The 13,807-nt window shown below is 48.3% G+C and overlaps 5 protein-coding genes across 5 annotated transcripts; 2 read left to right on the top strand and 3 right to left on the bottom strand.

Annotated features, from left to right (window-relative positions):
* Positions 1 to 586: 586 nt before the first annotated feature.
* On the top strand, positions 587 to 2,762 carry N7469_006913 (uncharacterized protein; the record flags this gene model as incomplete). Its single annotated transcript, XM_056645831.1, has 5 exons — positions 587 to 984; positions 1,089 to 1,217; positions 1,381 to 1,896; positions 1,987 to 2,225; positions 2,290 to 2,762. 5 exons carry the CDS (start codon positions 587 to 589, stop codon positions 2,760 to 2,762), a joined length of 1,755 nt encoding a protein of 584 aa, XP_056499272.1.
* A 734-nt stretch (positions 2,763 to 3,496) lies between these two features.
* Positions 3,497 to 4,010, bottom strand: N7469_006912 (aegerolysin family protein; the record flags this gene model as incomplete). Its single annotated transcript, XM_056645830.1, has 2 exons — positions 3,497 to 3,818; positions 3,919 to 4,010. The coding sequence occupies 2 exons, from the start codon at positions 4,008 to 4,010 to the stop codon at positions 3,497 to 3,499; spliced, it is 414 nt and encodes a 137-aa protein (XP_056499271.1).
* Positions 4,011 to 5,385: 1,375 nt separating this feature from the next.
* On the top strand, positions 5,386 to 5,890 carry N7469_006911 (uncharacterized protein; the record flags this gene model as incomplete). The annotated part of the gene is made up of 2 exons (XM_056645829.1): positions 5,386 to 5,463; positions 5,570 to 5,890. 2 exons carry the CDS (start codon positions 5,386 to 5,388, stop codon positions 5,888 to 5,890), a joined length of 399 nt encoding a protein of 132 aa, XP_056499270.1.
* A 213-nt stretch (positions 5,891 to 6,103) lies between these two features.
* N7469_006910 (putative mitochondrial 2-oxodicarboxylate carrier protein) lies at positions 6,104 to 7,407 on the bottom strand (the record flags this gene model as incomplete). The annotated part of the gene is made up of 5 exons (XM_056645828.1): positions 6,104 to 6,815; positions 6,900 to 6,986; positions 7,064 to 7,093; positions 7,196 to 7,206; positions 7,333 to 7,407. 5 exons carry the CDS (start codon positions 7,405 to 7,407, stop codon positions 6,104 to 6,106), a joined length of 915 nt encoding a protein of 304 aa, XP_056499269.1.
* A 2,966-nt stretch (positions 7,408 to 10,373) lies between these two features.
* N7469_006909 (formin-mediated actin nucleation enhancer) lies at positions 10,374 to 13,427 on the bottom strand (the record flags this gene model as incomplete). Its single annotated transcript, XM_056645827.1, has 3 exons — positions 10,374 to 12,229; positions 12,288 to 13,263; positions 13,365 to 13,427. 3 exons carry the CDS (start codon positions 13,425 to 13,427, stop codon positions 10,374 to 10,376), a joined length of 2,895 nt encoding a protein of 964 aa, XP_056499268.1.
* Positions 13,428 to 13,807: the final 380 nt, after the last annotated feature.

Raw genomic sequence — 13,807 nt, 5'->3', positions numbered from 1 at the left:
GTTGACCCTCAACTCTCGCCTCGAGGCGGCACTTCTCTCTTAATCTGGCCAACCCGCACTTTTTCACTCTTTCTCATCCTTCTCTTCTTTGAGCTGCATCGGATACACATCTGGCATTTGACTTACTCTTTGCACGGTTACCTGCCTCGAGTATTGTTCTTTACTACCATCACACATCTGACTTATCAACTACGCTTACTCTTCTTTGCTACATCTTATTGGATCACTCTCCTCGACAAGGCATGGCCACGGTAGAACTGCACCATCTCCAGTTTCTCTCCGCCAAATTTTTTTAGATATCAGCCCCCCGGTTCGCGATCTATCGAATTGACCCTGTTGCGACATTCTTCAACCCCATCTGCGCCAAATTCATTCCAATCCTGCTTCCCCCGGATCTGACCGTCACCCCCCCCAGCAAAGAAAGATTCCAAAATTTCCCAAACCCATGCGTCAAACCGGAACTTCCTAAGCAACTTTTTCCTCGCAATTATAGGCTCCCTTTAGCCTTTATCGCCCCTGCAGCTATCTCCGTATCAACCCAATTCAGCATCTTCGTACAGAGCCTCTTGCGCCAAGTCACGCCACAATGGCTATCTTCGGAAGCAAAGAAAAAGAGGGCTCGACCACCGGTGTCTTGGACACACTGGGTGTAAAGCCTGTCGGTCCACATAATGACGTTCAAGAAGGTTTGATGGCCGACAATGCCGATAACCTCCAACGTCATTTGGATAATCGACAGATCCAATTGATCGCCATTGGCGGCGCTGTTGGTACCGCCTTGTTCGTGAGTATCGGCACCGGTCTATACAATGGTGGTCCGGGCTCTCTTTTCTTGGCTTTCACGACTCAGTGTATCTTTCTTGCCATGGTCAACAATTGTTTGGCTGAAATGAGTACCGCTTACCCCGTCAGTGGTGGATTTATCCGTCTCGCCGGTAAATGGGTAGACGATGCCCTTGGCTTCATGGTTGGCTGGAACTTCTTGTTCGTGGTTCTATTGCATCCCACTCCTATCCCGTCCCATCCCATCTGCGACTTTTACTAGTCTCGAAGAAAGCGAACCCCACCCACTAACGCCCCGCTTGTAGTTTCTATGAGGCTCTTCTGATCCCCTTTGAAATTTCGGCTTTTACCCTAGTCCTGTCATTTTGGAGTGATAAGGTAACAGAGCCTGGTCCTGTCGCTGGTATTTGCGCCGGTATCATTGTCGTTTATGGGTAAGAAAAGTTTCACGGGCTGCTTCTGCATGCCCAGTATACTCCCCCAATGCGCCCTTGCATTAGACTCCCCACCTCGGCCACGTTCTCGGTCCCGGTCCCGCCCCCGCCCCCACAGAGAAACCCCGTACAGAGCCGTTGATACTAACATCGCAAAATATAGTACTCTGAACATTCTAGCTGTGAAAGCCTATGGTGAAGCCGAATTCTGGCTCTCCGGTGGCAAAGTCATTCTGATCTTCTCACTCTTCTTCTTCACCTTCATCACTATGGTGGGAGGAAATCCCCAGCACGACGCGTATGGTTTCCGTTACTGGAACGACCCGGGTTCGTTCATGGAGCACTTGAATACCGGAAGTCTGGGTCGCTTCGAGGGATACCTCGGTTCTCTGTGGTCAGCTTGTTTCGCCGTTGTCGGACCAGAGTATATCTCCATGGTTGCGGCAGAGGCGAAGCGTCCTCGTATCTACATTAAGAATGCCTTTAAAACTGTCTATATCCGATTTGGTCTCTTCTTCATGGGCGGTGCTCTTGCTGTCGGCATCGTCTGCTCTGCCCGCGATCCCGCACTTGTGGCTATCGCTACTGGAGAGAAGTCTGATTCTTCGGCCTCTGCGTCGCCATATGTCATTGGCATGACCAACATGGGTATCAAGATCTTCCCATCGATTGTGAACGCGTAAGTTTAACTCCCTGTCAGCGCTTCATTAGCGCCTGGTGCTTCGGATCATTGCGAAGTATTAAAATAACCAGTACTAACAACATCTAGTCTCTTGCTCACTTCCATTTTCTCGGCCGGCAACACTTACTTCTACTGTGCCATCCGTACACTCTACAGTCTGGCACTGGAAGGTCGTGCCCCGCGCATCCTTACCCACACTACTCGCAAGGGTGTACCAATCTACTGTTTCGCTGTCGTGATGATCTTCCCACTTCTCTCCTTCTTGCAAGTCTCAAACAGTTCCTCCATCGTCATCACATGGTTCGCCAACCTGGTTACTGCTGGTGGTACGTTTCCCTCTCACCTTCTATTCCGCACATCATCGGAATTACACAATCTAACAAGCACCAGGTCTGATCAATTACATTACTATCTGTATAACCTACATCTGCTTCCACCGCGCCTGCAAAGCCCAAAACTTCGACCGTCGCCAATTATCCTACTACGGCTGGCTCCAGCCATGGTGCGGGTGGATTGGAATGGTCTGGATGATCCTCGTCACCATTTTATACGGTTACCCCGCCTATAAGCCCTGGAACGTCGAGACATTCTGGTCCGACTACACGATGCAAATCGTTATTCCGCCCCTCTTCCTGATCTGGAAGATCATCAAGAAAACCAAGTTTGTCAAGGCACACGAGGCTGACCTTGTCTGGGAACGACCCCTTATCGACGCTTATGAGGCTAGTTTCTTGGACCCGCCTGTTGGGTTCTGGAGGGAGATGCTTCAGCTTGTGGGGTTGGGAAGAATTAAGGGTGGAAATGATAAGCGTCGTCAGTCGAATGCTGCTCCTAGTGCTGTTTCCACAGGCGTGGAGGCGTGAGATTCTTTCCACTTCTGGCTTCCTGGTGGTTCTTTCAGGTTTCTCTAGGATATGCTTGTAGATTTGCTGGACAGCCTTTAAACCGAACTGGGATCTTCTGGTCTTGGGTTATGGTGAGGGCTTTTAATCTCCTGTCTGGTCGAACGGGTGATTGTGGAGTAAATAGACCGTAACAACATACCCAATTTATGACTTTATTGTTCAATATTAAATGATATCAAAATGCTTTCACTATTACTCCTTGTAAATGCCAGTCACCATTTCATATTGCTGGTAAATCTCCCTTTTACATCATCCCTTCACATTCGATCAAAAGTGTGCCATATTGAATTTCAAGGGAATAGCAAAAGGGTTTGCAGACCAAATTGACATTGGACATCCTACGACTACACGGTCGTGTTACATTTAAGGGTATACTGGAATGTCAGCCCACGCAGTCAGGAGACAAGGTAGGTGATATGGCACGTACACTTGTACCCTTTACTCGCAGCCGTCAATGGCATGATCCGATCGAACGACCTATTGATATCCTTCAATCGATAAGTGCCGTCTCAACCATACAAAAAAGACACGGTTCTACTGATACTTGGCCACCGTCTCCGCTATCTAGTTACAATCGTCAACCCCGAGCACACTTAATCTTGAAAACACGTAAAAAGTAAAATATAATAATTCATTCAATAAAATGTTAAGCAAGGAGGGGATCTAGTCTCTTCCTCCAGAGGTATCTATCATTATTTCTTTATCTTCGTAATATCCACGTAAACGTGGCCAAGGGGTCCCTCCTTAGAACTCCATCCATCATACTCAACTCTATACTGGTCATTACTATCCAGAGTCTCAACCAGATTGATATGTTCCCCACCACGATTCTCCCAATGGAGTTCACAGATTTTTCCATCATTATGGAAGAGATCGAGACGGCCTTCGCTGCCGCGACGACCGCTGGCGTTGATTTCGCCTATTCCACCGGCCGGGATGGTGATTTCGTCAATTTCCTCTTCAGAGAGTGAACGACGACGACCGTTAGCATCGTTAGGGTCCCAGAATTCACCGCTACATATTTCCAGTATATTAGTACTTGTACGACGAAAACCTTTTCTTGAACTACTTCAGGGAGTGGAGGGAGGAGGAGGAGGAGGAGGAGCAAGATTACCCTTCAATGACGGTATTCTGAACCGTGACCTCGCCGTCATCAAGGTGGTCACGGATGTGGAAAGCCACCCATTGAGAATTGTGCTTGTCCATCGTGAAAGATTTGTTTCGGTTGATTGTTGTATGAAGAGCTAGTATGTAGAGATGAAGAACTCTGGGAGTTTGGGTGAGTGGGAAAAAGGACCGAGTTTATATAAGACAATAACCTCCCCACACCACGCCATGCCATTGACATGCCACTTACAAAGTGCATTGCTATTGCGGGGGAATGGAATGATGGGGTGTGACTCGTAGACGTAATCTACGCAGCGGATGCGGATGTTGTGGTCATAATGCGTGCGATTGCATGATTTCATTGGCTTGTTATGGGGCGATCCACGGAACGATCACCAAGTTGAATATTTGGGTTTGCGGGGGAAGCACTGTGGAAACTCGATTATTTGCTATTCTACCCTGCAAAGGTAAATCATGTCAGCCAATCTGCTCATGCGGGGTTTTCTCAATGGTCCTTTTCTTTTTACTTGCGGATGAGTCGGGTTCTAAAATGTAGTCAAAGAAAGGTGTCACGCGCGCATCCTGGATTGGGAAAATGATGATCGGGAACACGTTGTGAAGACTGGGATTGAGAATTTGCTGCTTTAATGTCTATTGCTAGTCTATGGTATAGACCAATCTCGTGTTACTTCGTTTACGCTGTGTGTAGTAATAGAAATGTCTTTGCGGAGGTCACTCCTCCTTTCTCTTTATACTGTAGTTAGGCCCTCGTAAAGTCACATCGTATGTCTATACGATGTCACTAATTTAATCGGAGTGCACCAAGGAATGGTAGAGAAGAGATGAAATGAGAGACCTCTACGATTGATACGCTAAATTAGAATGAGGCTCCAAATTATGTTCTCGTCTGAGAAGACATCGTCGTATGTGAATAGTCAATGCTTACAGGAGCATCTTCATTTCTCTATACTTGTTTGCATTGGTGGAAGAAGAAAAGCAATACTAAATTCAATCAGAAGCAGATATTGAAAAGATATGGTCTCACAGCATTGCTATTCTTATAATCCTTTGTTGTTTTCTATACAAGATACGGTAGCTTCAATTTCCTCTGATGGCCTGCATGGAGACAAGCCGTAGATGAAACGAGTGAAGAACTACGTAGTATATACGATACTCAAATCCCGGCTATAATATGCAGCTCAATAGTTAATATATTATATATCATCTCACGTACAAAGCGAGAGTTGAAGCAATCTACTACTATATACTTGCCCTAGTTAGTATAAATAATATTAAAAATTCACCCTTGCCTGATAAAATGGATGCCTGATCCAGCCTCATCCTCAGCCTCAGCTCCAATACCCCGACCACCCCCAACTCGAAATGAGATCTCACCTAAAAGAAATCACTGAATCCATTTCCCCCCTATCAACTACCAGATCCCACAAACAAAAAAAATATATCGTCAGTCAAAATGAGCCCAAAACCAACAGACCCAGTCCCCGCATACGAAGAACTCTTCGAACAAAGACCAGAGAATACAAGGACAGGCGTACGTACCTCAACCAGACATCCCAGACAATTCATCTCGTATCTCACAAACAAATCCACAAAAAAACAAGTTACACTAACAAGCAATAATCATTTTATTTCTTCAGTACTCCCAAATCCCAACAACAGATCCAGACCCAACCCCAAACTCAAGAGTCGACCTAGAAAACCAACTCCACACCCACCAACATTCCGATCAAACACAATACTCCGCTTCAGAGCCCGACCCTCCAAATCGAGATCATTTCCATTGTGAAACGTGTGATTTACAGCGGGAAAGACGTGAAAGGAGAGAGGCGGAACTTCGTACTTGCAAGATTGTTTCTCGGACTTTTGTGGCTTTTGGTGTGATGTTTACTGTTATTTGTATTTTAGGGTTACCGGCCCTTGCGACTTTTTTGCACAAAAAGAAGGAATCGGATGATTAGTTTAGAGTATAACTATGATTCTATTGTACATGATTAGTGGAGGTTGATCTGGTACTATTTTTCAGAAACGGTTAAACTGCAAATCAAGTCTTTGGTATATCCACCTAGTTAAATGCTCTAGCTTGTGATACAGGACCGGTGATACAGAACGAGAAGAGGGTATATCGGGACGTGGCAATTTTTTGTTGTCTTTCTTTTCCTTCCCGATTCTGCTTATTCGTCACGCATCTTCCGGAAGAAATCCATCACACCGGTGAACACCACCAACAGGATACCACCACCGGGGCCGAGACGCAGCACCTTGGGGATGAAGCCCTTGTACAGCGCGCCGAAGCCCTCCTCCTTCATAACAGTGCCGACGGCAGGCCAAGCCCAGTTATACTTGGGGGTTTGACCAGGAACCTTGGTAGTGTTTTGGATGCGAGACTTGACGACATCCATAGGAGTGTTGAGAATAGTACCGGCAATACCACCAATGGTACCGGCGATCAGGTCATTGCGAGTCTGCTGGCTCTTGTTTCCAGGCTCAGGCTTAGGCAACTGGGAGCGAATCTGGAAGATACATCCGAAGTAACCAGCGTTCCACAAGATGTGGCGCCAAAGGGTCGACTCTAGACCGTTGTACATGGCCAGAGGGCCCTCTTGCTGCACAATCTTCTTGACAACATCCAACATGCCGTTGTACTTACCGGCAGAAGCCTTATCTTGGAGACGAATCTTGACCAACTCAAAGGGAACCACGACGAAGGCCTCGGTAGCACCGGCTGTAGCACCGGTCAAGATGGCCAGGGACTGGGTTTGCTGGGTCACGCCAAAGGCGCCACGGTAGAAGCTACCCCAGCTGTCGTTGGCAGCAAACTTGGTAGCACGCTTAGGAGCCTCCATCAGAATGGGGGCAGAGATACCGCGGTACAAACGGGAGGCACTGTTGTGGATCGATTTGGTCAGTCTCGGAACAAATGCCGATGGTCAGGACCGAGCCGAGAGATTGAAGTATCCCAATACATACCCCTCATGCTTAATGATCTTGCGGAAGCAGTCGAACATGCCATTGTAGTGCTCGGCACCGGCAACAGGAGTACCGCTCTGAAGTTGACTGTTGGGAGAGGAGTTAGTCACTGCGGAGTAATTCGGGTTGACGCTTCCGATAGCGAGATTGGGGATTGTGCTTACACTCGAGTCTTGACGACGTCCAATGGGTACCTGCAAAATCCCATAGTCAATATCAATTGCTTCCGGAATCAATCGTCGGGTCATGTTGTAGGGGAAGGGTTGCGATCGAAGTGAACAGGAATTGGCGCGTACATCATCAAGATCTGGAGCCGTGCGGGGAGACTGATTAGCAATTGCATGGCTCACGACGCCTCACGACGCCTCAGGGCGAAAGGTCCGCTTGAACCAGACCATTGAACTTGGGAATGAATTGAAGATTCTTAGCATACCTCAGAGACACCAGCCACCGCACCGGCGGCGAACTGGTAGATGAAGGGGAGGGGCTGTTGCTGCTTCTCGGACATGATGGCGATGGACCTGGGGAAGTTCAGCAAGGGATGATGACAATAGCTGAGAGGGAAAAGCTGGGGAAAGACTGATAGATGCTCAAGATTACTTGAAGATCAATCTGACGCAGCTGTCACCCGGAATCACTTACCAAATATAAAGATGAGGAGAAGAAGATGAGAGGAGAAGAGGAGAAGATGCAAGGAGTGGAGTCGTCGGCCAAATTCGGCGGTTCTCGTTCGGGTAATTTCTGAGGAAGGAGCGACCCTAAACTGAGAGCAGCTCACCGCAGGAACGAACTGCCGCCCATTACTAAGCCCCCGTGGGGTCGGGCAAAATGTATTGCCCCCATTTAATCTGATATCAGCAGTTTTAACATACTTTACTATGTTGTTGTGATATTCATCTATAAATTGTATTCAAGTATGCAAGTTCAAACCCCCGGATAGCTGGAATTCAAACTTCACAATCATTTCCTAACATTGGAGCCAAACTACTTTTCTTGGTATTATTCGGTGATTGACCGGTACTCCGATCACGTGTCCGTTACTGTGAACTATACGAAGTACCAGGGGACCTAACTTGGAGTTTTGTATATCACAGGAATGCTATTTTTTTTGAACGGACTCGTTTAAATGTAACTTGGATATCCACAAACATACTACGTGCTATCATTGATCCAGTCTGTCTTCGGAGTTGGTTTAGCTAAACGAAATAGCGCATAATATCTATCATGCCACTCTTCGTTTGCATCAGTACGGTCTATGAATTACAAGCTAGAGATTATCTTCTCGTTAACCCTGATGGAGAATGAGAGACGACCGAATCCCAGTTCTTATATGCAAATCTGTCGTATATTCATGATATTATCAATACAACCAAACATAAACCACCATCAACATTGTCCCCAACCTCTTCATATCAACCCGCCTCGCCTGCGCATCACCTGTCGGTTCTTCCTTCGCAACAGTAGTCGTCGCCGCCGTCGCCGTACAGCTCGCACCACACGCATATCCATGTGGGCAACATCCCCCTCCAACAGTATCAGCACAACGAAACCATCCCTGCGCACATCGTCCCGAACTCGAAGCTCCCGTAGCCACCGGAACCACGATTGTTTCTCCATTAGATGTGAACGTAGTAGATCGACTCGTGGGACATGAGGTTGTATCGCAATTCCTGCCTGTTTGACAGCAACCACCGTTGTAGACTGCAGAACAAGCGTAGAATCCTGTAGGGCACATACCTGATCGCTCGGTCGTACTATGCGCGTTTGTGGTTTCTGTTGATTGTCTCGTTGGACGAGCTGGGGCAGTGAGATTTTCTGTTGAGCTTGCAGAGGTCGATTCCTCGGGTGTGGATGTAGTTGATGTCGATGCAGAGTTGGTAGTCTGCGGTTGAGACGAATAAGTGATTGTAGAAGTCGTGAGCGTGTGATCAATTGTCACGGTCACAACGGAGACATAAGCACCTGTTGAAGTCAACATCCCATTTCAATCGCTTGTTGATCACAGGGTGTATATAATGCTTACATCCACCTTCAACGCACTCATAACCGGGAATACAACATCCTCCGCCCAATTCGTTCGAACAAGCAGTGTACCCACTCTGACAAGACCCAACACGTCTCGAACACGACTGTCCCTTCGGACAACATCCCACAGTCCCATGACCCGTATCCTGAATCACCTCACAAGTATCCCCAACCCCACAGCATCGATCAGACCGATTAATATCTAAACAGGCATTCGTCCCGACAGGACACTTGAAATCCCTCGCAAGATTACGCAGTGAGAGACCAGAATCAACGAGGCCCGGAAAGGACTCCGTTAGCATGTATGATCGAGCTAGGAACTGGGCCGTTGAAAACTCAGATCCGTCTTGACTTTCCTCCAAAGATCGAGCGCCGAGATCCAGGTTCGCTGGAGAAGATGCATTTCCGGTATTTGTTTCCGAGTTGGATTCGAATTGCCAGTATTCAAAGTAGAATTTCTCCCCTTCATCGTCGCTCATTTTTCTTACGCCTTGTATAGGTGAATCGGAGCGTCTTATTCCCGACTCGACGTTTCGTCGGATAAGACCTTGATTGAATTGTGCATGGCTAGCTGTTGATTTGAACAAGAGCAATATGAATACCGAGCCCTGTCGAAAAAGCATGGGAGCGTTCTTGCTTGGTCTTTGGGTCGGGCAATTACTTTTCAATCTGATCCGATGTCAAAAATAAAAATAGGGTCAAAGGCACTTCGGAGTCTGCTCGATGTGTTAGACAATTTTTGCATTATTGATCAGGGATGGAATGGAAGGGTAGTACAAAGATATATTCGGGCCAACTCGTGACGATCGGATTGGAGATGAGACTGAGAAACACAAGAATCGACACCCTGGTAATACTCAAACTTGATGATCTTCAAATTCGTTAATTACGTTGAGAGAATTAAATTTAAAGTTGAGATGATCTGTTGATCAAATTTTGGGGATTGAAGACGTGAAGTGGTTTTAAAGCGTGGAAATGCGATGGCTGGGAAGAGTAGGTGAGACCTGGTGTTAGGCAGCCAAGGACATTTTAATTCTAGACTTGAAGTGTACGTATTGAATTTGAAACACAATCTTGATTTTTTGAGTACGAAATACTTAAATGTATTAAGTATTACTGAGTAATCGTGAAAGAGAGTATAGGATAAATCACCGTGTATGATATTGCTTTCCATGGGATATCGACCAAACTACCTATTACCGGGCCAACTCCACGCGCAATGTGAAAAAGGGATATCAGGGGAAACGAACCACAGTCGTGGCAGGGTATCGTCAAGAAGTGACAGGAATGCAGAGCAAGATATAGAAAAACAGGATTGGGGACAAGGTAAAAACAAATGGTATAGCACGCCACCGGTGTAGAGGCGAGATGTGAAATCAGATAAAATCAATCGCCAAAGAATGCTCAAATAGGTCAAAAAGGGAAAAGAAAGAGTATCATGGGGAAAGATCAAGACTCAGGAGCTTTCTCTGCCGTCGTATCATTAGGGGTATCGTCCGTCTTCTCCTCTGTCGGTTTTTCGTCCTTGGAGACTTCTGCTTCACCCTCTTCATTACCAGCAGCTGCACTATCCCCTTCAGTTGGTGTGTTGTCCGGCTTCTCATCGTCGGGCTTTTCTTCGGCTGCGGCTGCTGCTTGAGCAGCTGCTGCTTCAGCCTCGGCCTTCTCCATCTCTGCGTTGCGGGCCTGTTGTCTGTCCCAAACTTCCTTGCGGATGCGGTCATCCTTTGCATTGCGCAGGCGTTCGGTCTCTTCGACACCACCACTCTTCTTGAGTTTGTCTTCCTGCACAAAGGCTCCAAGCTCCTTCTGGAACAGATTGATACGTCGGTTTTCAAGCTCCTTCTTGCGGGCCTTCTCTGCACGTTCGATGGCTTCGAGTCGACTCTCGTGGTTAGGCTGAAGAGCGCGGACCTCGCCAAGGACATTGTCCTTTGCTTTCGTGAGATCAACCGTGGGATCAATATCAAGAGTACGCGAGGTAGCACGTAAGGTAACATTGCCATTGGCCTTCTCCATAGCTTGCTCCTTTGTAGCTTGTTCCACCAAGGCGAAGGTTTGCGCCGCCTTTTCGAGATCGTCCTGAAGATCCGCTGCGAGATCTTCCTGCATGGTGAGCTGGTCTCGCTCTTCGCAGACCAGTTGCAACTCTTTCTCCCAGATCTTGGTCCAAATGGGCTTCTCCCGACCCAGGAAGTCTTGCATCTTCTTGATCTCTTTCATGACGTTGCTGATGTCGCGACTGACGCCCTCGAGTTGGCGTGGCAGAGGACGGACACCGCGTTGGACGACGTCCTTGCGCAAGTCTTCCACAAGGTCCTGAAGATCATCGACACGTGCGACAAGACGCTCTGATTCATCGGCCAACTCTTTCTTGCCAGTGCCCACACGTGCGCGACCAGCATCCCCTTCGTAACCAGTAACGGCGACATCTTCCGCAGCACTTTTGACTTGACTTGCCTTGGCGCGAACAGCGCTCATCGAGCCGGTAATGTCAGATTGGAAGTTGGTAAAGGTCTGTCGTACCACGGCCAAGTCACGACGCAGACTCTGGATTTCAGCCATGTGGCTACCGTTTCCAGCAGCCAGAGTAGTTTGACCAGTCTGGACTGGAGCAGCTGGGGGCGCTGCTGCAAGGCGTGCCATTTCCTTTGCAGCTTCCAATTGGCGATCTGACACACGTTGAATGACTGTGCCTTGGCCGCTAAGTGCTTCTTTCACGCTTTCCACGAGGAGGCGTACATTGCCAAAACTATCATCAAAATGCTTCTTCATCTCATCGAGACTGTCCACATTCAAAACAAGAACTGAACGATCCTTGATGTCATTTAAATCTTCTAATTCGTGGCGGATGCCAGAAATTGGATCTTGGATGTAGATCTCAGGGAGGTCCATGCCATTATTATGCACATTCCAAGCGAATTTCTCAATAAAGGCCAATTGAAGACGGCCTATAGTCAATTCCGAGATACCCTCTGGCAGTACGTATTTTTTGATCTTGCTCTTGTACTGCAAGAACAGCGTCAGCTCTTTACCGGGAGATGGCTGGTCGAGTGCGAGTTGGGGCACCGCGGGGGGCGTAGCGATTTCAGCCGGAATGATCCGATCTTTCTTCGGTGTCTGTGGGGCAGTCTCGCGAACTGGGGATGTGCTTTTCTCGGGATCAAATGCATCATCAAGCGAAGGTGCATTCTTTGGCGGTTGAGGGAAATAGGGGGGTAGATAAATCTGTTGGTGGCTCTTTATCGACAGGTGTCTTGAGTTCTGCAGGTGCCGCAGGCGGCTCCGTGGTCTCTGTGGAAGTCCTTGGTTGTTCCTCCTGAACTGCTTGAGGAATATTTGCAGCTGCTTGTGCCTGCCCACCTTTAGTGACGTCTTGCGAGCCTTTGGTGGAGCGTTGTCGTGAGTGTTGGTAAGGTCCTCGGAGGCGAACAGCGTTTAGAGATTCGCGCACATCGCGTCCCCGGTTGGGAACTGGGGAATTTTGGGCAGGAATGACAGGCACCCCATTTGATGAAGTTCCCAGGTGTTTTTGGATTTGATAAGCAGAGAAACGACGCGAAGCCCGGCGCTCCAATTCACCGCTTCTCTGTAAAGCGCCTAGCGCATCATCCTGTTTCGGCGGAGGCGGCGGGGCAGGGAAGTCAGGAGGAGCTGCGGATGGCGTTTGGCGGGGTGTTGGCCCATTATCCGAAGTCGCTTGAGAGAGAAGCTGTTGTGTTTCTCGTCGCGATGCATCACGCTCTGAATAGCTCGAACCTGACGGGCCAGGTGATGTGCGTTGTTGATTGGGTGTATCTTCCAACGAGCCATTACTTCCGTATCGACGCGCGGATCGCTTGGGAGATTGAACGGCCCCTTGCGGTAATGTCGATGCAGCCGCTTCATCGTAAAGCTGACCAATATTTGTCTTCTCGCTTCCCAGGCTTCCGGCACTCGCCTGCCGCCCGGGCATCCCACCTCGGCCCTCCTCCTTTTGCTGTCGAGACCGTAGGCGCGCTTGCTTCTTTTTTAAACCATGGAGGAGGTTAATAATAATATCGCGAATCTGAGGAAGATAGCGGTCAAGGCTTTGTGGTGAGGCATCCTGGCTGAGTGTATCTTCAAGAATTGTGCGGAGGACGTCGGGCACGGGACCCAAGTCGGAGGTCTCGACACCGATCGCATTAAAGGCGCGACAAGCTAGGTTAAATTCGTAGCCAAGGCGCACATACACGTCTGACACATCTGTTTCCGAGGCGGATTTGCGAGACCACTGGGTTAGGGTTTCGAGTAGTTGTTTGGTTGCCACGAGGAGATGCGTTACGCTCTTTTCGATTTGGGAAATCTGTTTATCGGGCTGTACGCAGGTGATACGAGACGCCGGTCAGCGAACGAATGCCCGAGAGAGAAAAAAAATGAAAAGAAAAGAAATGAACACTTATGCTCAGCGACACCTACCACGGTTTTCGTAGACTGGGAGCGACCGGAGGCCGACGAACTGCGGCCTGACGCTGAGGCCATGGAGGAAGAGGAGTCGATACTGTCAGAGACGGAGAGGTGATTCGGATGAGGTGAAGGGTCAAGGCCTCCAGACGGGTGAGACCAAGAGGGAATCGACTGCATAGAACAGAAAGACAAGAAGGAGAGCCTGGAGTAAGTAAAGATCGGAAGGGGAGGGAGGGGGGGGGGGAGGGAAAGAAGGAGATAATGGTGGATGGCGGTGGTTGGTGGTTGATGATTTGAGACCAGCCTCCTTCTGATCTGCAAAAAGTGAAGGGTGTGTATTGTATTGTATGGTATGGTAATTTAGGGTGTAAATGTGTACTTTCCCGTAGTTAACTACCTGTAAGTATGTAGTTAAGTAGGGCATGCCACTTTCTGCCGGAAACTAAGGAAGGCCA

The sequence above is a fragment of the Penicillium citrinum genome (assembly GCF_028827155.1).
Source record: "Penicillium citrinum strain IBT 23319 chromosome Unknown utg000006l:1.0-3011923.0:1.0-3012962.0, whole genome shotgun sequence".
Taxonomy (NCBI): domain Eukaryota; kingdom Fungi; phylum Ascomycota; class Eurotiomycetes; order Eurotiales; family Aspergillaceae; genus Penicillium; species Penicillium citrinum.
The sequence above is the reverse complement of the archived record's forward strand: the minus strand, read 5'-3'. Positions and strand labels throughout refer to the sequence as shown.